The sequence below is a fragment of the Halictus rubicundus genome, chromosome 2 (genome assembly GCF_050948215.1).
Source record: "Halictus rubicundus isolate RS-2024b chromosome 2, iyHalRubi1_principal, whole genome shotgun sequence".
Classification (NCBI taxonomy): Eukaryota; Metazoa; Arthropoda; class Insecta; order Hymenoptera; family Halictidae; genus Halictus; species Halictus rubicundus.
Genome location: NC_135150.1, coordinates 23,889,169 through 23,916,154, shown reverse-complemented (window position 1 = coordinate 23,916,154; position 26,986 = coordinate 23,889,169). Strand labels below are relative to the sequence as shown.

The following is a 26,986-nucleotide window of genomic DNA, read 5'->3' as shown; positions in this document are numbered from 1 at the left end:
AAATAAAAGCGTTCGATAAATTGTTCATTAACACTAGGTTTACCGGGCACCAAAATCAACTATTTCACATTACTTTATAAAAATAAACATGTCCATCGAAATTTTTAACCATTCTTTTTACAATATATACCCGAACAAATAAATTTGTCGTGCACCTTTACAATCTCAATAATTGTAAATGAAAAATATTAACCAGCCTTGTTAAGAACTGAACATGTTCGATCTGTTAGGTGAGAAATGAATTCATGACGAGCACCAGGATTTTTAATAAACATTTATTTCGTAGCCAGAACATACAAGTAATGAACCATCCTCCTTCCGTTCTATGTACACTCGCAGCGAATACATGATCATTGCGATTCGATGTCCGACGATCGACGTTCCGTTAACCCTAGAACGACTGAGGGTGGGGCTCCTTGGACCCGTCAGATGAAAAATATCCGAAAAACATTATCCCTCTCGTTTAAAGAAATTCTTGAAATTATTTTATAGAATACTGTTTTTCACTGTGCTACTGAATATAAAAAAAAGCTATGAAAAAATTCCTTGACAATCCCTGGTGATAAATATTTCTTCTTCTTCGTCTACTTCACGCAAATACCGTAACCTTCAGGTATAACAACTAGTTATACTGCAAAGTTCCATGCAAAATAAGAATGTTCCAAGTCAATTGCAAGGAACATAAAAATGTATTTCGTGTTTTGATAATTTCAATATCTCAGAAATACAACAACATTTCTGGGTGCAATGTTTTCACAGTTTTAACCCTTAGCACTCGAGTGGTGACGCTGAAGCACCACTAGAAATTGTTGTGGCATTATTTCAAAGAAATTACAAAAAATATTACAAAATATTTGCTCCATTACAAAATTTGTATTTAATAGATTACTAAACGTTTCAATACCATATGTGGAAATCGGATCTGAATAAAATGAAAATACTCTAAGACGGAAGAAAAATTTAATTTCCGAGCAGATCTATAAACAGACATTATGGAGCAGATATATGGAACATCGAAATTGGAACTGCAGCCGAAACAACAATTGCCGAACAATTTGGAATTTCGCTACTCCGTAACATCCGTTCAGACTATTCTCCACAATCATTGCAAGAAATCGCGATTACAACGGTAACTAAGGAGCCTCGCCCCCAGTCTCCCAGATAACAGCCCGAGGCTCAGTCTTCCAGGGTAGAATATCCAAGTCGTTGCTGGGAAACCTTGATTAACAACTGTACAACTCCCTCCTCGAGCCCCTACAACTCTCTGACACCGGAAGCACTAGAAACTATCGTCGACTCTCCTTTGGCAATCGCTCCCGATCGATCGTAATCGACACCGACACTATATTACAACCAAGATTGTTCAAGAGGACCCGGGACGCTGACTATCAGCTCCGTTCAGGCTGTCCTCCAGGACCTCGAACTCCTCGAACTCCATTTTGCCAAAATCATCAGGGGTCCTCCAGTTATTTTCGTTCACCTGCCACCTGGTCAGAGCGCTGCCAATGAATCGGCTGGGATAAGTCGATTTAGCATCCTCGGTTGGTCCCAGTTTGAAGTCCGCTTTGAAGGCCTTGGGATCCTTGTTGTCCTCCTTCTTCGGCTCCAGACCGATCACCACAGGTGGTTCCCTCTTCATCTCCGCCTGACTCGTCGTCCTCTTGTCCTCTTCTTGCTCGTTCTCCTTCTCCTGCTTCTCTATCGTGGTGATCTCGATGCTGGGAGTCTCTGCGATAGTATAGCGACTCAGGTCAGGCGCTTTTTCCCTGGTTCGACACCTCAGATGGTTCTCGACTAATCTCCCAGTTAATTCCAACCGGCTGTCGCAGGAATTGCTCTTCACCAATCGGAATTTCACGTAATCGTTCGACCCGTCCGTGCATTTGAACCTGTTCTCCACGACCGGTGCTATCAGAGGACCGTTGCTCGAGTTGACCACCTTGCCTCCGTAGTATGTCACGGAGGTTCCGCACTCGCGAATCTTCTTCAAGACATCCTGAGAGACATAGTGGCTGGAATTGTGAGCGTCGTTGCTCTCGTCCTCGTGACAGTCCACTTCTTCGTCCTCTGAAGAGATGCACTGCACACCGCTGCCAGGATCGGTGTCGGGATAGTCGCTGGATACACCGGAACTGACGCTACCAGCGTCCCAATTATGGTGATGGTGATGATGGTAGCGGTTCGCTTTGTTTTTGGAGGATGTCGAGTCGCTGGGGGACGTGTGACCGCTTCTAGCCTCGAAGGATTGGGCCAGGATTCGCGTCTTCGATTCGGAACGTGGACTGTCCAGCTCGTCTTTGCATCCTACCACTGACGCGTTGGAGGACGTGGACTTTTCCATGTTCTCGAAGAGCCTGGTGAGGTCCTTCGCTCTGCTGGAGCACCTGGACCTGGAAGGAAGAGGATGCTGCAGGATGTTGAAGTGTCCAGAGCGATTTAAAATTATTAGTACAGTGATTTCTCTGTATATGTCGCCAAGGCTTGGATGATAAATGTCGCGGAATTATCCCCACTGCCGCGAGGTACACCCCGTGAAGCCTCGGACGCCGAGGAGTGTAAACATAACACGGCTCGATAACTGGCAAGACCCGTGTTGCTGACATATATCGAGAACTCACTGTAGTTATGCACTTACGACAAGAATAGAGTAGATCAGTGAAAATATTTGAAGTAAAATAAGAACGCTTAACATCTGAAACAATAAATAGCAAAGTTCTCACCTGGAGCCCTCGTGGATCTTCTCGGAGATCTCGTCGAACCGAGCATCGTCGATGCTACTCAGATCCTTCATGCTGACACTCTTGCGACTCTTGTCGTCGCGTGTCAACTCCGAATTGCTCTTCATCTTCAAAGTGTTCTCGAACATCCTCCTCACGTTCCTGACGGTATCGGGATCGGGTAGCTCCTCGTCGATCAGCTCGCGATTCACCCTGATAGGATGATAGAAAAAGTGTTTCTTGATAGACGATTGTTTAGGACTCTTCGAGTTGTCGCCATCGGCGCTGTCGCAGTTCCTCTCTCGATTCTCGTCCGATTTCTTCTGTATAGCGCCTGCTATCTTACAGGTGGCCTCGGACCTGGTCTTGCTCATGGTGGACGGTTTCCTCTCGATGGTCTCCGCACGTACCGGCTCGATGATGACGACGTTGTTGTCCAGCAACAGCTCCTGGAACGAGTACTCCCGCAGGTACTGCATCAGGCCCTCGTACGTGACATCCCCGCGACCAGTGTTGTACATGTTCTTGCTGAACATGTTCGACTTGACGATCTTGTAGCGCACATGATCGAACTCCTGCCCGTCGTCCTGATGGCTCTCGATCGAGTCCACGCAGCTCTTCGACCGGGTCAAACTGCTGTGACCCTTCTTCGAGTCGCTGTTCTTGCGAGCCAACGGTTTCCCGATGCACGTCTGATCGTCTTCGATGCCGTCGTCCACCGATCTCCTTCTCGTGTCGCTGCCGGATTCCGAGCCCAATCCCAGATCAGAGCTCTCGGATCTAGCCTCGAATCCCAAGCTCCCTTTCACGACGCTGCAAGCTTTTCCCAGGATGCTCGATGTACCTTTCACGATCCTCTCGAACCTACCCTCGTTCGACTTGCTGCGGGGAGGATCCTTGTCTCCTGGCTTCGGCTCGATCAAGGTTTTCGCGTTGGTGAAGGCTGTTTTCGGATCGTCTGTCTCCTGAGGGCTCTGGGAAGCAGGCAAAACAAAATTAGAACCGCCCGGGAATTGCTTTTGTTGGATCACGTCTATGTTTAGGGGCCGATGATGGTCCTTAACGCTGGGGGTTGGAAGTGTTATTTATAGGCAATTTTCTGCGTACTAAACCACCTACTTCTGATTTCTACTTCAGTTATACTCTTCTCTAGGACGATTTTTTCATATCAATTTTGAGATACCAATTGTTATCCTTTATATTAATCTCTTAAGTACGGCGCTCGTCCGCGACTCCGACTCCCAGGGCGCGCCGTTAAAATAAAAGATAAATATAATAATAATATATTATAATTATATAATCTATTGTGGTTCGTACGGTTCAAACTGATGCTTTCCACGGAAGCCATTATAGTGGTTCGTACGGTTCGAACTGATGCTTTTCACGGAAGCCACTATAGTGGTTCGTACGGATCAAACTGATGCTTTTCACGGAAGCCACTATAGTGGCTTACCGTTCAAACTGATGCTTTCTACGGAAGCCACTATAGTGGTTCGTACGGTTCAATCTGATGCTTTTCACGGAAGCCACTATAGTGGTTCGTACGGTTCAAACTGATGCTTTTCACGGAAGCCACTATAGTGGCTTACCGTTCAAACTGATGCTTTCCACGGAAACCACTATAGTGGTTCGTACGGTTCAAACTGATGCTTTCCACGGAAGCCACTATAGTGGCGTACAGTACTTAAGAGGTTAAAGTGGTGGATACTTCTTTCTAGGTAAAACCAAAAAATGGTAAAGTTTGCAATAGGGCAGATTTTAACACTTTGAACGCCAAACTAAAAACCCCAAAAATTCCATAAAATCAAAGTAAGTTACTAATGAAATAAAAATTACAAAAAATTAAATGTACGATACTGAGTAATCCTCCAACTTTGTTGCGTGTTACAGATCCTAATTAAGTTTAGTACAATGAATATATCAACGTAAAAATTCATTTTAAAACCTGCACAAATAATTCCGTCGGCCACGTATGGCTGACGTGGCGTTCAACGTGTCAAACAAGATCATAAAGGGAGTAAGAACCATAAGGCCTATAAGTATTGGACCTTTTACGACTTCTGCATTAATTGAATCCCTGCTCTGACCAAGGCCTCCCCTAAATCCAATAGCCAAAATCGGAAGGGGTAAATCAACATCCTCGTTGAGAAACTCACTTCGACACTCCCAGGATCCGCCCCCTCGGGTGGTTTCCCATCCAACTTTCCCGAGTCCTCTTCCTGATTCCTAAATGCCTGATCCTTCTGGCTCTGCTCGGCCTGGCCAATTTCCGGCGAGTCTCTGCGGTGTCGCCTCTTCGTCACGTCGTTGTCGACGACTTTCAGGACTTGCGGCCTCCGCGACATGTCCTCGTGCTCCTCCGTATCCGAGATCCAAATGGACTTGTAATCCTCCGCCTCCTCGACCCTTCGATCGTGTTCTTCTTCCTCGGAGTTCACCAACCGATGGGAATGCCGGTCCTCATCAGCTTCGGAGAGCGTTGCACGTCGATCGATGCCGTCGTCCCTGCAATAATCCTCGTTTCCTCCCAGCTGTTCGAACGCCTCCGCCCGACCCGGTTCTCTCTTTGATCGTTCGACGAAGTCCTCTTTGAATCGCGGTCCGGGCTCCCTTTTTCGATATTCCTGCTCGGGATCAGTTTTCCTCTCTGACGTTCTGCTCCCTGTGCATTTCTCCTCGTCGGTCGCGTTGCTTCTCGCCCGTCGCTCGATCGTCGCACGCGAGCCCAGGTATTCGAGGGCTTTCAACCTGCCTCTCGGCTCGAGGCTGTCGGTTTTCCGCGCGAGATTGTTGTTCCGGGCGTCCTGCTCGTCGAACTCGAGACGCACGTTCGACAGAGGCAGAAGGTTCAGCACGTCGAAGTACTCGAGCTCCCCGTCGTCTTCGAACAGGATGCTGTCCAGGCTCCGGTGCTCCTTCCGCTTACGTTTCACCTGGAATCGGCGGAGTCTGGGTCATGGCAGATTAGGAAACAGCTCGCGAAACCGGAAATATTTTACAGCAATTACGAGGCACGGGAACCGAAATCGGGAATTAAATTTCACCGACAGGGAATGATTGCGACAACGATAGGCCTGTAGTCTGGGTTAGGTCAATTGCTGATCGCGAAGTAGAGTACTTGGCAATCTTTATGCTGAATCAGACTGATATTTCATAAAACATAAATTAAGTGCCGGCAAGCAGTGCTTCGTGAAAATTAAGAATTAAAATACAACGACAGGAAGTATATTATAATGATGATAGGTTTACGGTCCTCTTCGAGTGCTGATCGTTAGGTAGGATACTTCGCGGGTTTCGTGCAAGACCAGGCTGATATTTCGTGGAGATAAATCTCATATAAAAGGCAATCTTTCAGATCAGAAATGAATCTTTTCATTCCAGAAATTGGGAATAAACATAAAAATGCAATAACAAGAAAAAAATTGTAACGACGATGAGTTCACGATTTGTTCCGGTCGTTGCTCGTAAAGTTAGATATTTTTTTTTTATGTGCGTGCAAGGTACAGAATCTTCCAACTGAGAAAAACATCTTCCGAAAGTTACGAACAACAATACACCAACGAGACAAATCTTAACGATACTGGGTCATTAATTTTGATCGTAGCTCGTAAATTTGTATCGCCCTCTGCGCGCGATATTACGGAAACTGGCGAGAGTTGCCATGACGACCTCATATCTCCATTAGCCACATAAATTTGTAGCCTCGCTGCGACACATGGCCGACGATATGGCCGGAGCGAATTGCGTTTGAGGACAGAGAAGGCTGTTTACCTGAGTATAGATGCAATCGATGCTGCGATTCCCCTCGATCGGCCAATTATCCTCGACGATGTCCACCAAGCCGCTAACCGTCTCGAGATCCTGGACGCTGTGATAACGTCTCGGTGACTCGGGCCAATCTAGAATGTTCAGACGATCGGGATGATCGGCTCGGCTGGGTCTCGCGTAAGGCAGAGGATCCGGAAATGTCGCCAGTCCCGGCGGGATCGAGTGAAGACCGCAAGCGGATCGGGAATAGTAGGATTTCGCTTCGTTGAATCTCTCGTACGAGTCCGAGAGATGCTGCTGGCTTTTCGAGAGCCTGCAATCAACGGCCATTACCAATTACCTTCGATCCACCACCGAAAACACCGCAACTCTATCGTAGGCTAAACACGACTCCCAATCGACACTACAGTACAGTGTTTTCTCCATATATGTCGCCAAGGCCTGAATGATAAACGTCGCGGAATTGTCCCCACTACCGCAGGGTATGTCTCCTGGACGATACACGTTGCTGGCAAGACCCGTGCTGTTGACATATATCGAGAATTCACTGTATTGTCTCCGTAACTGTCGCGAAGCTCTCTAACGTAACTGTCCAAGCTTTATCCCCACCGCTAAGGAGGCTCCCCTTGGAACCAGTGAAGCGGTAAGCGCCCGAGAGGTCGAGTATCGGTGAGACTCACACTAATGCGAGCGAAGCAAAGGTTGCAACTTTTCTAATTTTTTTTTTTTTTATGAAACTTTTACCATTCGTCTCGTTTTTCTAATTAAAATGATGCCAAACACGGTATAGTTACGATCAGAATTAGTTGTGTGATAAATAGACTGTGCGGATCTTTATGCAAGATAAAATTTGTATACATCAATTGTAATCTACGGGAGCTATGTAAAAATTTATTTTGCTCATTAATAATTTTCATATGTTAGAAATAGTATGCCGACGTTGTTAAACTCTTTTAATCTTTTTACTGTTTTGATTTACACCTACTCATTTTTGTCATAAATGCATAAAATCCGCAGTCTAGTAATAAGCGATTAGAGTTACGGGCGTGAAGGGGGACGGCAAACGGAAAACAAAGAGAGGCAGAAGGACGAAGGGTCGAAGCTCAGTCTTTTCTTTTCACACTCCAATGCAGCACCTCTACTTTATTACTCTACGCTCTATACCAGGTCTAAACACGTTAGGTCAACTGAGGCAAGACCGTCCCCACCATAACAGCGTCCCGTGTCCCCCTCCAGTGAGCGCCGTTACCATGGAGAAAGGACGCGCCTCGCCTGTCACGTGTAGCTACAAAGGTACATACGGTGGGGCAAAGAAGACACGAGACAAAGATGCGCGCTGCACGAAAGAGAGATTGGTGGGGGAAGCATGCGTTCGAAGGTCCCGGGGCTTACGATCCAAATTGTGCCATGTTTGTGCTCATTTTAATCGGAAAAGTGCCACGAATATGTTGGTCACAGTTTCATTTAAAAAATCATCAGTGCGAAACTTGAAAAATCGGTTTAACGCAGTTTACTCGTCGCTAGACTGCGGATTTTATACACTTCTGACAGAAATTGATAGATACAATTTAGAATAGCGATGAAGAGAATTTAGGTGCATATTATTTTCAACTTAATGTAAAGCAAACTTTAACTACAATTTTGCGGCAAGTTTCTTTGACAAATGTCCATCCACTTTAGGACGGATGACCATTACTTTTTATACACCCTGCACAATACTTTCTACTTTGCATGAAGATCCGCAGTCTACTCATCGCGTTTCGAATGGATGCTGGCGATTCTCCAGGATTCGGATCTTCTCAATGAATTTCCTATTTCCACATGAGATCCTGCCGACTATTTTCCACGATTTTCCATCACACACAGTGGTTGTTGAAATTTGTATCCGCTAAATAGCTTCGGGGGCTCGGGGGCGGGACCCGAATTCGGCGCCGCGGGACGCACACACGTTCGTTGCATTATTAAAACGGTTTTAACGTATCGAGCCCGGCTGCAACCAACCGTACGAGGACAATGAAAGCAAGAAAGTTCCACGGCGCCGGCTGGAAAATCTCTCACGAAGCAAACGAGTTTTCCGGGCGGGGTTTCGCGCACTCTCGATTGAACGGTCTGCTAATCCGTAGACCGGCCAGTTCCAAGATAAACGAGCGCCAAATCAAATTTCCCGCGATCCACCCAACGATCAACCTAATTGCCGTTTTCGAGGGTCGACGTTTTCCCCGAGCGGTAATTAAACTGTCCGTTCGCCGAGTGTCTGATTGCGGCCGCAATTATCCACAGCGCAGGAAAGAATCTGCTCGATCCGCGGCAACCAATTGCAATAAGAGCCTTCTTGTACTGTGGTTGGCGAAAATGAGACAACACGATTGTATTTTCCCGCTACAAAAGACCATGGAAAAATAATGCATTCCACGTGAAATTAAACGAAACCGTTGACTATACTGTCTTAACACAGAAATTAATTTTTACACGTGTGCAAACAATTTGATCGATCCATGTACATATGGACAAGGCTGTCGACGTGTTAGAACAAAAGTGAAAGCAATCTAATTCCTATAAAATATTATTTTCTGCGGTATTGACATTCAACTGGATATAACGCGATCGTTTGAATTGTAAGAAATTGATAAGACTGTTTCTTTCTCCATTGTGCTTCGCAGCAACGATGCATACGACGAACACCGGTGTCTCATTTTTGCGGAACATTGTGGCCCGTGGTTTACGTAATGGCCGTCGTCGAAACATATTTTCCTCGGGCGATTTTGATGAAAACACACGGGGCCGGCGATTTAATGCGCCGTTTAATTGCGCCCGCCGGTTATCTGCCGAGTCGCGGGCCCGTACAACAGCCGTCGCTGTAATTCCATTTGATCCTTCGAACTCAGTTACAGAACTGCGGCAGAAATCACCGGAGCTGCATTTTCCGATAAAATTATCCGAGCACCGTGTAGCAGCAGCTAATGGATATCCTGGGAACGTATCGGAAATGGAATTGGTTTTTCGCCGGAAAAAGCAAACTCGAGTGTGTTTCCCACTTTTTAATCGAAGATTCGACCGGACAGATCTACCTATTGTTTTCACTTAGATACGCCGGGATGGACGCCTGTTAGAGTTAGAAATATTAGGGGTACCCATAAGCGATCAATTATTTGCAAAGAATTTGTTATGCCTTCAGTTCTTAGGGAAACTCACTCCGGAAAAAATACAAAAATTGCAATGGGAAGATTTACCGCACCCCCGTACTCACCGGATATTGCTCCCTCTGATCTTTTCAGATCTCTGGAGCATTATTTAAGAAATAAAACATTCTGTAGAAGATGCAAGGAGGCACCTTGAGTCATATTTTGCTTGACGAACCCTGGATTTCTATGAGAGGGGGATTGAAAATTTGCAGGAAAGAACTGTCCTTGATAACGATGGAGATTCTATAATAAATTAAGAAATAAAAACCTGAATTTACTACAAAGTTTGTTTTAGATTTCAAAATAATTGATTACTTATAGGTCCCCTAATATAAACGCGAGGTCGTTCGCAACTTGCGGGGAAACGGCGAGTAATGGACGGACACGAGAGAGAGAGAGAGAGAGAGAGAGAGAGAGAGAGAGAGAGAGAGAGCTTTGGAACCGCGTAGGAACTCAAAATTTTATGAAATTGAACGCGATCGTACTTTCTGCCTTTACCCGGAAGGAGTATCGAGGTGAAGCAGTGTATTATTCCGTTTCTTTGAATCCGTGTAAAAACGCGGATTAGCATGGAGTTCTACGGTTAGTTATTACCATGAAAGGAACTGCTAATGCCAATCTAAATTGCAAATTTTATATGGAAGTCCGGGAACATTTATCTCAAACGAATGCTAAGAGCGCGCATAATAAACGCTGGCAATTAAAAACCGAACAAAAATGTTTCACGCGGTGGACAATTATTGTGAACGGTTTGTGAACCTTTGACCAATACATTCTTCACACTTTTCCTATTAAAATGAGTCCAAACACGAATTTATTCGGAGCATGTTTGCCTCTTCAATTGACGATTTAGTGAAACCTCTATTATCCGAACTTTCCGTTATTTTGTACTGTTTTACAAGTAAACAGTTCGATCCAAACGATTCATTATGCAAATCAGTAAAGATTTATTGAATAACTGTTATATTATCCACCCGATTAGTTCGGATAATCGAGGTTCTACTATTAAACAAGTAAATACGACCCGAACCATATCGTGTTTGGTATCATTTTAACCAGAAAAGGATCACGAATATGTAGGTAAACATTTCATAGAAAAATCGTTAGGAACAAAAGAGTATTATCGTAAAATTAGTATTGTCTCACCGATACTCTGGCGTCAATGTTTTCTTTACAGTCCCGTGAGCCTAATCGACTATTTGACAAACGGGAACGAATCAGAGATGAAGGACACAAGTACGAAGCAAGTGTCTATCCATTAATCATTGAACCAATCAGAAGATCCAATAACTATTCAGTGAAACGGTTATCGGGAACGATGTGTCCTTCACCTTCTAAAAGCCTTTGCCCATCCCCGTAGGAAACGCTTTGCTAGCCTGACCTACAAAACGAAAGCCGCCATTGATCTCCGAGCGATTTCACTATATTCGTTCGGTCTCCTCTTCCCCGTTTGAAAAACCACGTCAAAGTCAATCGATTTGAGTGGCAGCCAACGCAATCGTCCGAGCACGCCGCGCGTTGTTTCCTCGAGTTCTCTCTGTGGGTACTCACCTGTCCTTCAGGGAGTTTCGATCGATCAGCTTGGCCCTGGGTATCAACTGATGCCTCCTGGGCAAGTCGAAGGTCGACTGCCCGAGCCGGAAGTGGTGGGCCTCTCGATCTTGTCGAGATTCGTCCTCGGATATCACCGCGAGGCTCCTGGTCCGCTTCAAGAGCTTCCTGCGGTCCTGCGTGGACTGCGCCGAGTGGGCCTCGTGTCGTCCCCCTTCTCTGCAATTTCACCAATCTACATTTTCCAACCTGTTGACCTTATGCCACTTCTATTTACCCGGGCCCCCCTAATTAAGCCGACTGATTTCCGAGATGCGACACCGAGTATTCGCGAGACCCCCTTTTATCATTAATCGAGTGTTTCCCATTAGAATTGAACCTCTATTAGCTATTACTGGACTGCGGATTTGGTGCATTTATGGCAAAAATGTAGAGCAATATAGCGGCTCCCTTAGCCGCCAAAAACGCCGAGAATCCGACGTCTTTACACATAACTTTTGAACTACTGATCTCCTACGATTAATACTTGGATTTTCGGCATTTCCGCGCCGAAATCTGCAGGACTACATTTAAAAAAGTAAAAAATTTCTGGTTTCCCGAGGTAAAGTTTAGTCGATGTATAGTGTTTACAGTAATTGAGAGCGTTTAATGTCGAGGGAAATATTAGTACCTGCAGAAGAGTTTTCACGTTTTATGGGTTCCGTTTAAACAAGAATGTTCGCTGTCGAGAACTTTGGGTTTTGTGTGAGCTATATTTCGTTGGAAAGTGTACCACTGAATTTCATTAACAGGAACCACCAGACCAAGCAACGATCACTCGTCACACGTGTCAATGAACTTGCTTCGTCGCCCTAATTTGTCTAACAAGTAACAGTGACTAGTTAGCTACCGCCACCGGCGAAATGAAATGCTTCGCGGATCTGGTAAACGTTCACGTTGCCTGTCACCAGGCAACAGAAACAAGTCATTGAATGATTAATCCGGATCTATATCGGACAATTCACCGAACGGGAAAACTTTGTTAAACTTGCCGGAGCAATTACTGTTTCTAATTACAGTGGGAACTGAAACAAAACTGCTCGCAATATCCTGATAATTGATCTTTAAAATACATCTTCGTGTCTGTGAATACTTGCCAATCAAAAATTAAATCTTCCAACCTCTTTCTGGCATCCTCGACTTCCGATATAAATTGAAAGTCTGAAGAAATTTACGCTTCGAGGCGTGTGTCTTTAACAATTATTTGTACCTGTCTAAATGTTGATAATATTACAAGAAAATATACAGTTGTATTCAGTATATAGAATCGATCCTGGTAAGAATCATTCATACAGCTTGTCCCGTTAATGCAGGTGAAAATTTTCAAACCTAAAAACTTCTTGTCATTCAAAATTGAATTTCTTAAAAATCACGCGCAAAAATTAACAATTAAAAACATCACTGCATTCAGGAAAATCTGAAGAATTATTCTACACAAAAATCATCCGTCTAGCTTCTCTAGTTAAAGCAGGAAAAATTCTCTAACTTTAAAATTTCCTCTTGTCATTCAAAATTGAATTTCTTAAAAATCACACGCAAAAATCTACAATTAGAAAACATCACTGTATTCAGGAGAGTCTGAAGAATCGTTCTACACAAAAATCATTCGTCCAGCTTCTCTAGTTAAAGCAGAAAAAATTCTCAAACTTAAAAATTTCCTCTTGTCATTGAAAATTGAATTTCTTGAAAATTATGCGCAAAAATCAACAATTAGAAAACATCACTGTATTCAGGAGATTCTGAAGAATCATTTCACGCAAAAATCATCTGTCTAGCCTCTCTAGTTAAAGCAGGAAAAATTCTCAAACTTAAAAATTTCCTCCTGTCATTCAAAATTGAATTTCTCAAAAATCATGCGCAAAAATCTACAATTAGAAAACATCACTGTATTCAGGAGATTCTGAAGAATCATTCTACGCACAAATCATCCGTCCAGCTTCTCTAGTTAAAGCAGAAAAAATTCTCAAACTTAAAAATTTCCTCTTGTCATTGAAAATTGAATTTCTTGAAAATTATGTGCAAAAATCAACAATTAGAAAACATCACTGTATTCAGGAGATTCTGAAGAATCATTCTACGCAAAAATCATCCGTCCAGCTTCTCTAGTTAAAGCAGAAAAAATTCTCAAACTTAAAAATTTCCTCTTGTCATTGAAAATTGAATTTCTTGAAAATTATGCGCAAAAATCAACAATTAGAAAACATCACTGTATTCAGGAGATTCTGAAGAATCATTTCACGCAAAAATCATCTGTCTAGCCTCTCTAGTTAAAGCAGGAAAAATTCTCAAACTTAAAAATTTCCTCTTGTCATTCAAAATTGAATTGCTCAAAAATCACGCGCATAAATCTACAATTAAAAAACATCACAGTATTCAGGAGATACTGAAAAATCGTTCTACGCACAAATCATCCGTCTAGGCTCTCTAGTTCAAGCAGAAAAAATTCTCAAACTTAAAAACTTGATTTCCACCTCCGACATTAAATTCCTCAAAAATCTGACAGACTGATTTTCGGACGCGCATTGAGCGCGTCAAAATAGCCAAGAACAATCGCTCGTTAGTGATTCAAAAGCAGGAATTATCGTCGGTCAGCGTTGCAAAACAGTCGGACCGGCCGCGATCCGAAAAAGCGGAACCGATTCCGCGTAATCCGCGATCCGCGCGTGCAGGAATCAATTTGCTCGGGCCTCATCCGCGACAACAGATTTACGCGAGCGACCTTGCGCATTCCCTTGCACGCGCGCAGAGCCTCTGCGTGCACCGGCGAGGGCCTGCGTGCACCGTGATTTCCGCGATAGGATTATGAAATCCCCGGGATCGGTGCGCGGGTTCGTGTCACTGTCTCCTGTGCGCGGATCGGCGCGAACGGATTCATTATTGGAACGCGATATGGATCCGTCGACAAGGTCCCAGAATGCCGACGCGGCTGCATACTTCTCCTTCAACAACGCAGTTTCGTTGTCGCGTGTAAGTACGCGCAATCGCACGGAAATCCGACGTTCCTAACAGTTGCCGGAAGTTTACGAAGGACCGGAGAGATTCGCTTAAAAGCCGGCGACGCAAACTATACCAATCCGCCTCGCTTCGTAACCCAGACGGATGTTGGGTCGAGAGTCGACCCTTCCCAAAACAAGATACTCGATTACGCGTGTCACAGTGAATTCGCGCTGTAAGTCCCTTGCGCGGTTCTGGCGAGGGACATTTAGACGAAATCTGTGATTCTTTCTCAAACGTTGCATTTGAAGTACACAGTGCACGCTGGAAATGTAAATGACGCGTCTATGTGGCCAAAACCAAGGACATATAGACGGATAGGGACAATAAGTCTTTCTCTGGTACAATGTACATGGACAGGGACAGGAAAACGCGAGGCCTGTAGGGACTTATAGCGGAAATTCCCGATTTTTCAGAGACCTCGGCGCGGGGAGCTTCACAGCGAGCGGACGCTGAGTTAGTTAACATATTCTGTAATTATTGCCTGATTCTAGTGAAGAGCTTCAGAAAATGTTGGTTTAACCGAAGTGGCGGGTTTTTAATATTTTAATCCGTTTCCTAGTACAGTATAACGCGTTTTGTTGCGCAAATGGAATTTTGAGGTAGACCGTTGTTCGCGAGTTTTACTGCTTCGTGTTGAAATTAGTCTTTCAATTTCATATTACTTGCTGCAGAGGTAAATTAGATTTCGCTACTGCACGACTAAAGGTTGCCCTTCGGTCAGAAATTTTCTAAAGAGCCGTTCGGTAAACATTAAATATGCATGAAGTTTCAAGAGACGTTTCTTTAACGGTTTTCAATTTTTTAACGCGTTAACGTTTAACGGTCTAACGTTTTTCATTACGCAAATGGTATTTTCAGTAGACTAGAATTGTTCGCGAGTTTTCCCGCTCGATGTTGAATTAGTTTTTGAATTTCATATTAGGTTTCCCGGAAGTAAATTAAGGTCCGCTGCAAGACTAGAAATCGCCTTTCTGTTGGAAGACTTTTAACGAACCGTTCGTTAACAATCAAGCATTGCCTCGCTTGTAAAAAAAACTGCGTGTCACTCCCTCGATTGCTTTCTCTGTTAACGAACCGTTTGTTTCGCGACCAACAATTGCCATTTTTTTTCGGAGCTGCCGCCAGGACGCATAGTTCCGATATTTTTATTTCGGGAAACGGTTCAAGATTTTTTTATTTTAACAGCCGGGTTTCCCATTAAAAAAAAAAGATTGAAAAATTGATATCGTTTGCTCCAAGAGACTCCAGAGAGGCAATCCAGAAATTGTCGAAAAAGGAGCAGCGACTTTTAACCCTTGGGAGCACTTGGGTCCACTTTGACCCACAGTTACACACGTTCTGTCTACATTCTAATTTTCTAGTAGCTCAGGGCGAGTCATTAGCTATTTATAGAACATTAGGTCCATTAAAAAGGAAGATTAATAAAAATAAACGCAGATTTAAAAAGAAATAGGTTGAAAAATATCTAGAGAAAAATTGATCCGTAACAATTTCACTGTATTTACCGCATTTCTAATTTTCCAGCGCGCTCTATTACCTTCTTGGGTCCACTTTGACCCAGAGTTACAGACGTTCCATCTACATTCTAATTTTCTAGTAGCTCAGGGCGAGTCATTAGCCGTTTATACAACATTAGCTCCATTAAGAAGGAAGATTAATAAAAATCAACGCAGATTTAAAAAGAAATAGATTCCAAAATCTCTAGAGAAAAATTGATCTCTGACAATTTCAATGTACAGTGTTTCCTCTTATATGTCGCGAAGGCTGGATGATAAACGTCGCTGAATTATCCCCACTACCGCGAAGCTCGAGAGGTCTCTGACCCCGAGGAGTATAAACATAACACGACTTAGGTATGTCTCCTGGACGATACACGACGCTGGCAAGACCCGTTGTCGACATATATCGAGAATTCACTGTAGATATCGAATTTCTAATTTTTCAGCGCGCTCTATCACCTACTTTAGCTTCTAACTAATCATATACTCATTACGAGACTGATGCTTTCAGCGCTCTTCAATTTTTCAACACCATTTCTTATCTTCTCTCGCTGAAAGCGAGTCATAGCCGCGTTACAAGACTGTCACGTTCAAACCCAATAATTCCACGTACAGAGCGCACTGTGCTCGCAAGAATGCAACGCAAAGAGCCCAAATGCAACCGGCTTGCAACAGCCCAAGCACGTGATCCGTCGACAAAGTAGCTGGTCCTTCGCAGAATCAGCCGGAAGGAATGAAATTCGCGCGGATTCCGTGCGCCAGGAAATAAATCGAGTATAATTTGTCAAGCGTTACACGGGCCATTTCCTTGATGGATATATAGGCTAATGAGTACCTGACGCAGGTAACACGACGCTTCTATTAACATCAACATCGATCAGCCTAGTTCGCCGGGCAGTTTTTGCCCGTCTAATGGTGCTAATTTAATTTTTTCGCCCCAGCCAGATTGAAGATCGATCTTCGGATCGGCAGAAACCATTTTTCCATCGGCGGCTGGTATTGACAGCGACATCGATCTTCGGACTGTATTTTTCACACGTCTAATAATGGTTATTCGAGTTCGTAGTGCGAGTGAAGTGTTAATTTTTTGGCACGATAAAAATAGTCTGCACTCGTTGCAAGGCACAAGAGCTGCAGAGACGTTAATTTATTTTTTAAATTACTTCGGTGCGAAAAGTATGGATAATAAAAATTGCGTTGATTTGCAAGATGCAAAACCTACACGGACGTTTATTTATTTTTAAAAGTATTTTAGTGGGCTGAAAATACGGACAATACAAATTGTCTGCGTTGATTTGCAAGATGTAAAATCTACAGAGACGTTTATTTATTTTTAAAATTATTTTATAGTGAGCTGAAAATATGAACGATGAAAACTGTCTGCACTGAGTGGAAGGTACAAGAACTGCAGAGGTTTATTTATTTTTAAAATTATTTTAGTCAGTTAAAAATATGAACAATAAAAATTGTCTATATTGATTGACGGGCACAGGAGCTGCAGAGATGTTTTTTTATTTTTTAAATTATTTTAGTGAACTGAAGATATACGCGATAAAAATGTTCTGCACTGATTGACAGGTACAGCGGCTGCAGGCGTTTATTTATTTTTATAATTATTTTAGTGAGGTGAAAACATTGTAACAGTATTTCGAAATTCTTTAAATATTTTTACTGAATTTGATCTATTTTGTGTTCGATATTTTTATTGCATTTGATCTATTCGTTTTTATCAGAGATGCGTTTAATCGATTAACGAGGCAATTTTGCTGCATAAAATGGAGACTGAGGCAGCACAGAAGTTTTTAATTGCATGTCTGTGATTTTAAAGTAGGTATTGGTCAGATCGTTAAGGAAACTGAATTTGCCGGCTTGTAAAATCTCCGATGATTTATGACGAAGTTTTAATGCAAAACATGAAGACAGACATCTCCTAGAATTTGTTAATTGCCTGTCCGTGATTTTAAAGCGAGCGTTGATTATTGCTAATAATTTAGATTCGAGTCCGCCCTTTTCAGCGGAGGAAAGTCGCGATGGAAATAATCGAGAATTGCCAGAGGAAAATGTCGGCGGTTTCGCGGAACAGCGATCAATTTCACGTAATCCCTATTAATTGAATCTCGCGGCGTTCATCCTCGTTTAGCTCATCCGGTTTCCGCGGCCCGCCTTTTATCCTGGCGTGCATCTAACAAGCCACCGCCTAATGACGCCAGTTCGTAACAATTTCTTGCGCACATCGATAATTGATACATTATCGTACTTTTACCGGGATAATGGGATTGCGAGCCTGCGTTCGAACACGGTTGCTGGTCGTTAATTAGTGAAGTGGTCACGCAACATTTGCCCATTTGAAAACTGGACGAAACCACGCCTTTGTGGACTTTCTCGATCCAGAAACGCGCGTAGAAATTAGCGGACATTATACCACCCTAAAATGGGCGACGACACGCCTGGAACGACCCATAGTTGGACTCAGAGCAACTTAACACTAGATATTTATGCAGTGATGGAAAAAATTTGTCAAATGCTAGAAAATGTCATTCTCATATTCATCACAAGCATTTTTTCCTTTTCCAAAAGAGAAATTTTCTCTCACTCCGATTTTCAGAAAATTATTTTTGACTGTAAAAGTTCGTATAAAAATTTCCCAGACTATGGATTTTTATGATTTCTCAAAATTTGTGAAATTCAAAAAAGAATGTCTGCACTAATAGAAAGTAACACTATTTTTGTCTTATATTCGTCACAAGCATGTTTTCCTTTTCCAAAGGGGAATTTTTCTCTCGCGTCCGATCTTCAGAAAATAATTTTTGGAGTTTGTATGAAAATTTGCCAGTCTCCATGGTTCCCCAAAATTTGTAAAATGCGAAAAAAATGTGTGCATTAATATTACAGAAAGTAATACTATTCTTATAGTATATCCACCCCAATTTTTTTGCTAAAAAAATATTTTCCCCCATTAGGTTTTTATAGAATCATCTTTGACAATATGAATTTGCATAAAAATTGAGTCTGACGAATCTTCATGCATTTATTGCATCTGTGAATTTGTAAAATTGCAAGGACACGTGTATCTACAAATATTAACAATGTTTTCATTTCATTTTCGCCGTAAGCTTATTCGGTAAATAAAGCGTTGTTCTCTCATTTCCATTTCAACAATCTGCTATATTGAGTATTCGCAATAATTCCGATAACGATTAATCATCGGATTGCATGCACTCCGAAGTAAAATAAACGAACATCCTCTATAATGTTTAATAAGGTTTTGTTATTACGTTGATTGCACTGAAATTCCGATCGATAAAGTGGATTGATATTTAACTCGTTTGGTCTAAAGCTCGTCTACAAAAATACGAGTCTCTAAAAATCTCCAAAAACTATTAACAATATTTAATTAATTCCCCTGACATAAAACGCGAGGAGAAACATGCAATTACTATGGGGAAACAAACAATTCCGACAACTTACAAAGTGTACTTGCTCTTTTATTTTCTCCGTGTTCCCTTATAAAATATTCATGGCGCAGAAATGAACCGCGGATTTATACATATACTCTTGTAGATTTTCATGCGCTCGATAAGCGTGCTGAAGCATGCAAAATAAGGCAAAAACTTTAATGATGTTTAATAAAGATTGTCTGTTATTTACCGCCAGCTGGGGATCTCGAAGCACGTGTTACACGTCTGATTAACTCGTGACGTGAATTATTTATTCGACACGAATTTTCACAGCCTTATTCAGAACAGCATACAACGATCAACACAAAATCCGAACGAAAAATTGTAAAAAACAATTCCAATTCAATGTCGAACTGATCTCAGCGTGGCCAGTGATATTTCATTTTGTAAACCTCGTTTTTTATTTAAGGAGAATGACGGCAATAAGTCAGCGACGTGCGGTTGAATAATTGAGAGCGTGCTTTCTGCCGCGACTGTGGATGAAAAACACGATCTACTTTCGAGTTTAATTAGACCAATAAGACCTGCGTGACACCGGGACCACCATCGTAAAATTCGTGTCAACCTGTTCCGTGACGAAATACGCGAACACGGTATTTACGATTCGCATACTAACGAGAATGGCACACAGCCCTGAAAAGGTACTACCTCTGTAGCGAATAACACGCATCATTTCTAGAAGAAAACGTAATCGAGCACGTTCATAGTCTGCTCTCTGAACCGCTCGCATTAAACCTACAACCGTCAAGTATTTTATATTACCGTGTGGTCGTTTATGTCACAATTATATTGCAATTAGAGACACTTCATCGAAGATGAACTCGATAGACTCCACTAATTCAAGCGCCTGCGTTCAAACACACAATATTTAATCCTTCCCATTGAAATGCAGCTTACCATGACGTTTAATAATCACCGTATGCAAAATAAAAATTGCCTGCGATTCTTGCGTGCTCAGCTTCGTACCGTTTACTATAATTCCTTTCACAATTTTTCGACATCACAAAACCGCCATCCACTTCAACTTATAGTCACCAAATAAATATTTACACAAATCAATCTTAACACGTTAAGTGCCAAAATATCAACCCCAGAGATTCTTACAAAATCAGAGTAATGTAATTAATGAAACTAGAAATTTAAAATGTATTATAGGGGATGCTGTCTGAACCCTTTTGAATTCGAAAGACTACAATCAAATTCGGCTTATCTTATAATAAAAATGCATTTCTAAACCCAGTCAAAAATCACTGTCAGTCATATGTGACTGACGTGGCAGTTAACATGTTAAATACTAAAGCTTTAAAATCAATTACTTATTTGATCGCCAAGATAAGGATAAAATAAATGTTCCCATTTTGATCAGGCGTCGGTTTGGTGGTCGGTACGCAGTTGTGAAAATTCGACGGTAGGATTTCCGGCACAGTTATTTTCTCTATAAATAAAGGAAAGTGGATGTCCTTGGCGCAGCTCGCGGAAAAAAAGGATCGATTTCGCGCGTGTGGCGATCTTTCCGCTCGAACAGCGGCCGCGAGCGAACGCGTCCTTTCGGCTCCGTGGATCCTTGAAGCCAGGATCGTCGTTCATTGTGTTCCACCGAGAACAGGCGACGACGATAACGGCGATTACGTAAGATTTTCGTCGAGTTATCTCGCACACGATTTAACGAGCCGTTTTCCGCGGCACGTGAACCGATCTCCGATGTCCTCGCTTTATTTTTTACTCGCCGGAAAACTTGCAGATTATGCGGCTCGCTCGAGCACGTGGAGATCGTTCGTGCAGATTTGGTAATTAAACCTTCCGTTCCTGAATTTCCAATGAAACTTTTCGGGACTCGAGAATATGTAACTATCCTCGATTTTGATGAAATTTTGTGGGGAAAAAGAATTTTAACTATCCAGCTATTAAAATTTAAGGGTCGAAAGTGAAATAATATTTGAGCCTACATTTAAGGACTCCAACAAAAATGGCCTTCAAAAATGACCGAATGAATATTAAATTTACTGAAAAGGTTTTTGATAGGTAGCATTTTTGTCTTGGGTTTCGAAAAGAACAATTTGAAGAACAGATACAATAAACCAGGGAGGAAGGAAGAAATTCGCAAGTCCCTCTGGGAGTCGAACTGCATTTCGACGTGTGAAACTTTGCACATACACCTCGGCTTGGTAGACTGCATAGAACGCTTAGGCACTTCAACAATGACAAGTTCGTGATAGACAGGCGTCGATGTTCCCCGCATACGAAGCGCATTGTTATGTTAAAAGTTACGCGTGTAACCTGAACTTGGCGGCCCCGTAAAAAGTTGCTTTCCGAGACAGTGAATTACCCAAGAGGATCGATTTCTCCTTCCTTATCTTACATCGATTATGCACCGCCGGCACCTGTTAACACGTTGTTCCCCAGATTTTTCTTGTTTATTTAATGGCGCTTGAAATTCGAGTTGTTTCCTTCATTCTTCGAATACCGGGGCCTTTCGCAAAATTAATTGGAAAAGAAACCACAAGACCATAATGCTCGCCGAACGTTCCACATACTTTACTCAATTATTTTTCCTACATTCTCTCCATTTTGGGCTAAACTTTACTTCTGGAAACCGGAAACTTTTAACTTTTTTTTACGTAATCCTGTAGATTTTAGTGGGAAAATTCCGAAAATCCAAGTTTTAGTTCTAGGAGATCAGTAGTTCGAATGTTATGCATGTTTAATGTTGAGCGAATTTAACCGTCTGTGACAGGTAAGGGCGCCGCCATATTGGTATGTACTCAGACATCGTCCAATGAGCGGAGCCGCGAGAAGGTTGATCGGGGTTAGGTTCGTTTGGAAGAGGGGCGGAGAGGGTCGGCCTCTACGTTACCGACATCACCGTGTGCTGCCATCTAGCGGCTCCGCTCGAACATTCCAACATGGCGGCGCCCTTATCGGTCAAAAACGCTTAAAATCGCTCAACTTTAAACACGCATAACTTTCGAACTACTGTTCTTCTAAGATTAAAACTTGGATTTTCGACATTGTCTCACCAAATTCCAGAGGATTACATTAAAGAAGGTAACAAATTTCTGGTTTCCTGAGGTAAAGTCAGCTAATTTGCCACAAACTGAGCTTACTAAAATATGTACAAACAGCCGAATCTTTTCAGAGAATCGCCTTTGATTTTAATATTCAAAGACAGAGCAGCGTTTCAGCTTGTTCTACGCGCGCAGAGGAAAATTAGATGTCAGAAAATATATTGAGCCGACTTCTTTGAAACTCTGTTCGACGTTCTCTCGATTAACCTTTTTCTAAACGAAGCATATTCGCCCCTTGTGCGCCAAAGGGTTAAAGAAACTCGGTATCTTTCTTGTCGGTTTCCCCGGTGGAAAAATGATTCCGAAGCTTCGCCGAGGGAGACATTTAATTCAACGGCGAGCTCCGGCCGGGAAAATAGCGGCAAACGATCTTATCCTGTTTCTCGACATTCGCAGAACTTCTTTCGCTACATCGATCTACAGATGCGGGGGTTCAGGTGAGCTGTAAAAATCGCGGGAATCATTTCACGGACCGTAATCCGATTCGCCTAATTGTTCACGCGCGATCAACGCGACCCAGTTCCTCCCATGAACGTTCAGGCACGAATCGATCTTATCGAATGCATCGCCCGCGTGACCGAGAAAATACTCGAGTTCAAAACTGAACTTCTTTCCTCCGTGTTTATAGCCTGACGGGCAGGAGGATTAACATAAATTTTCTAAATGTTGAAAGAAATCAACGGAAGAGTACAAAACGCATAGAAGAATTCTTCTCGACGCGAAGGATCCTTAAATCCCTAAAATTCCTTAATGTTCTTTGCTTTCGGAAATATTTTCTCTGGACAATTAAACGACCAGGATCCTGGATCAAGAAGCATCTTCTTCTTTTCTCTGAGCCTGTTAATCCACGGGGAACTTCGAGCGAAGTTCTGCTTAAGCGATCCGCGTGAGACCGAATTCCCTGGACAAGATGGCTGCACTAAATAATGCACGGCATTGGAATGTCGCGAAAGGAATTGAATTCGCGAGTACACGTCCTCTCATGCAAATCGCATGAAGTTCGGCTGAAGTGCTTTGTAATGGGGGAGCGTTCAGCACTCAACTGGGAGTAATTTAATTGACCGGAGAAAACACTCCTGGCGTGAAACGAGATGAGGATTCGCCTGTGCACTAACTTATCGGGGTTCTATCAAAGGTAGCTATCAGGGTTCCTAAAATCAACAACTTAAATCCCCATAAAAATACAAATGAGCTTGACCTTCTCGAGTAATGGAGAAATTGAACAAAAAATTAAACAGTTTGAATTCGGAGGAGGAACCACGTCCAGTTGGAACAGAAGCCGGACGTACGATTTAATAGGCTCGTGTACATGCAATCGAGCCTGTCGCTCATAGCTGTTCTCTTCCCCACAAGCACAGCCCGTTAGAGCATCGACGCAAGCTTCCGGTTGATCGGTCGCCGATCATTGCACTCCGAAGGATCGCGGGAGAAACGCGCCGGGAATATACTATGGCACGAACCGGAAGAAGTTCCGCGGTCGAAACCCGCCGTTCACGGGTCGAGGGAGTTCGAGCACGCTCCGAGGTGTTCACCAACACCCATTCCGTTCGCTAAGAATGCCTGGATGGTTTCGACACCGACAGTGTCCGAGATAATTGGGGCTCTTGTGCAGAATCCGGGAAAGCAGCTCCTCCATTGTGACGCAAAAGTTTCTTCTGCTTCGTCGGACATGGACGTGCTCGACGATTTCAATGAAGAACGTTACAGCGGTGAAGTTTTGGTAGAACATTTTTTGAAAGAAGGAGAGAGTACCATGGCAATGCTTAAGAGCTGTGTTCATCCTTAACCGTTTGTACTGCTATTAAGAATGCGATTCCTGGTTAAACTTCAACTGAGGGGACCACAGATGTTGGACTTTCTTTTATACAATCCCGTAGATTTCGACGAGAGAATTCCGAAAATCCAAGTTTTAACGATAGGAATGCGCTGGTTCGAAAGTTATGAGTGTTTAAAAATTCCAGGATTTTTGGTCCCCTAAGTTTAGCCTGAATCAATCTCAATTTTGTGAAAACAGGTTAGAATGAAATACAAAGACCATTTTTCATATCATTAATAGACTGCGAATGTTATAAATTGTAAATAAAAAAAGTTCAAGAGCGAAGAGAGCCAGTAAAATTTGCTTTCGAAGACTCGAACAACTATATCATTAAAAATTTGACATCGATTTGATCGACATATTTTTCCATGTCATTAAAGAGAAACTCTTTGCGACACATAAGTGGTTCTAAATTGTACATGAAACGTGGATATTATATCACAGGTCGAAATGATTGCGGACACATGTTCCGCGTGTCGTTTTCCACAATTTTACACCATACTTGAAATCTCGCGAATATCGAAGTCAAACGGTAAAATTCGAGCAGAAAATCGCCCGACGGACGACAAAACGATTTAACGATCGACTTTCAAACAAGCATACTCATTTACAAAACGATTCCAATATTCGCCTCTCAACAATCGCAACATTTGCAGTGGTAAAGGCCGTAAAATCTACACGCATATTACGGAGTGGCACAAAAGTGGTCGTTAGCGCGGAAACAATTTCACCTCCGCGGTAATTAAGTCGCCGTTCCATTAGCCGCCGAACAAAGGTTACCGAGTTCCTCGAAACAAATTACACAGGGTAACACTTCGACGGTTGATCGTAATTAAGAGCTGGTGGTGATCGAATTCGCTTAGAACTGATTCGAAACACAGTCCTCGAGGATGAAATCTTCGAGCGGAAAAGTCATGCGAAAGATCACGAGCCAGGAAGTTGTGAAAATATGTGGACTCTGGAAGAGAAACCACAGACACGCTGGAAAGCAATTATTTAATTATAACAAAGTCCGTCGAAGGAGATCCTCGGGGAGAGAAAGACCAAAGGAATTCAATAAATTTAATCCCCGTTGATCTTTCAGAGGAAGATTTATTCTTTTCATTTTCCTTGGTAATATTTTTCCTGAGAAGGCACTCGAGGAAAGTCAATTTGTTAAGAACGTTCTCGAAATAGACTTCGAAATGATTTAACGAATGAATCCTGATAACTTTTCTCTCTGCAAGGTCTGCTTCAAGTCTTGTAAGGTTGTAGGGAAGTCTAAATTAGATTATTTAGGAGAAAAGCTGCAGGACCAAAGGACTCCAGAAGGAAATGGACTTTGGAAGGACCGAAGAAACGAACCTGTTAATGTTTACTGCAGGGAAACAATAAAAACAATAGAATCCTAGCGAGAGAGAGAAGCCACAGAAATTTCGGGATCCTTGAAGAAGATTAATAATACCTACTTAGAGTCCTGGAAAGATAAATGGTCCAACTGTTCGGGAGAAAAGCTGCAGGCTAGAAAGAGGTTTTCAGGGTTCTAAAAAGCATTTTAAAAGAAGGTCTTTTAAAACCTGTTTGTCTCTCTGCGTCTCTCCGCAAGAAAACAGAGAGAATCCTGAGGAGAAGCCACAGAAATGCGAGGATCCTCGAAGAGGATCGGCGTAGCCTTAGGGAATTGTAGCAGAGTTTGATGACGAAACTGTTCGGGAGGAAAGCTGTGATTTGAGAGGTCTACAGGTGGGGAATGGACGTTGAAAGGATTGACGAAGTGAATCCCGACGATTTGAAGAAGCGTCGGCTCCGAAGGAAAGACACGGGTTCGCGTCGTCCGAGGGGCTTAATGGCGGTCGTTAACGCGAGTTACCAGGAAAGTGTGAACCAATGATAATTGATTACCGACACGGAGACCTCAGCAGGATTCTACGCTCGCAGACAGCTCTGACGTCAATCCCGCGATCCTTCTTCTCTCTCCTCTCCCCCACCCCTCCCCCGTTTCCCCGTCACGTTCACCGAGACTCGACCCGCTGACCTTCATTCGGCGAGATTCAGATTGCTTACACTTAATTGCGCTCATTACATAACGCGTCGAAGACAGGAAGCGATGACTAACGATACATCTAAGCGGACAGAACGTTGAGCAGAATTAATTCTGCGATATTTATATCGCGGCGATGTTGCCCTCCGCGCGTTACGTAAACAGCGTCGGAAGCGTATCGGGGATGCGTGCAGCGACGTATTAGATACACTTCTGGAAAAGATTTAGGGTAATTGCGCTCCCCTGGATTGACCAAGCGCATTGCAAAAGGCCATTGTGAGTGTCGCAGCAGATCCTCCGATAACGGGCCAATCCACTTTCGAAGGATTACCGGGCGACACGACTAATTTGAGAACGTTCCTTGAGGTTATTGAGACTTTCGGTCTTATCGACATCCGGATCGGCGGTGCTCGAAACGAACGGCGTGGAGCAACAGTTGACCCACTTTTGTTCTTTCAGATTATCACTACTTAACCGTGACGCCGAATGCATACAGATTTAAGTGCAGTTAGAGTAACACTAGGTGCATATCAGACGTATACCAGTTGCCGCGAGACTCGCGGAACACTCGTGCACGAATTTCGAAGGACATACGTTTTTGTTTTTCAGACATTGAAGTTCTGCGTGCCCGTAGCAAGTTGAATTTTAATTGATAATTACGGTCGCATATTCGAGACCTAAAGACATTTTTTTTATACGTTTTCAATATTTACGAAATTTGAGATTAAAGTTCTTCATACCTTTAGAGATTTGGTTGCTAATTGGACGAAAAATGAATTTTAATTACATAATCGAGACGTCCGACTATGATGCTGCAGATAAAATTGTTTTCTTTTTTTAATACGGTGCAGGATCAAATTATTGAAGCTACAGT

General features: G+C 42.9%; 2 protein-coding genes across 3 annotated transcripts in view; one reads left to right on the top strand and one right to left on the bottom strand.

Moving 5' to 3' along the window:
* Mcu (mitochondrial calcium uniporter) overlaps positions 1–26,986 on the top strand; it is a 117,953-nt gene that overhangs the window by 45,575 nt on the left and 45,392 nt on the right. The window lies entirely within an intron of this gene.
* The window catches only part of Jv (javelin), a 54,299-nt gene continuing 27,574 nt past the window's right edge, over positions 262–26,986 (bottom strand). The window contains exons 3-8 of one of the 2 annotated variants that reach the window (XR_013084583.1): positions 11,219–11,437; positions 6,489–6,798; positions 4,874–5,650; positions 2,721–3,691; positions 633–2,390; positions 262–572 (exon numbers count right to left, since the gene is read on the bottom strand). Coding sequence is in view for 1 of the 2 variants with exons in the window: in XM_076806134.1 (XP_076662249.1) it covers positions 1,364–2,390; positions 2,721–3,691; positions 4,874–5,650; positions 6,489–6,798; positions 11,219–11,437 (3,304 nt within the window). In the remaining variant the exon portion in view is untranslated. Of the gene's footprint in view, positions 2,391–2,720; positions 3,692–4,873; positions 5,651–6,488; positions 6,799–11,218; positions 11,438–26,986 lie in introns of both variants that reach the window. The other variant, XM_076806134.1, reaches the window with a different exon arrangement.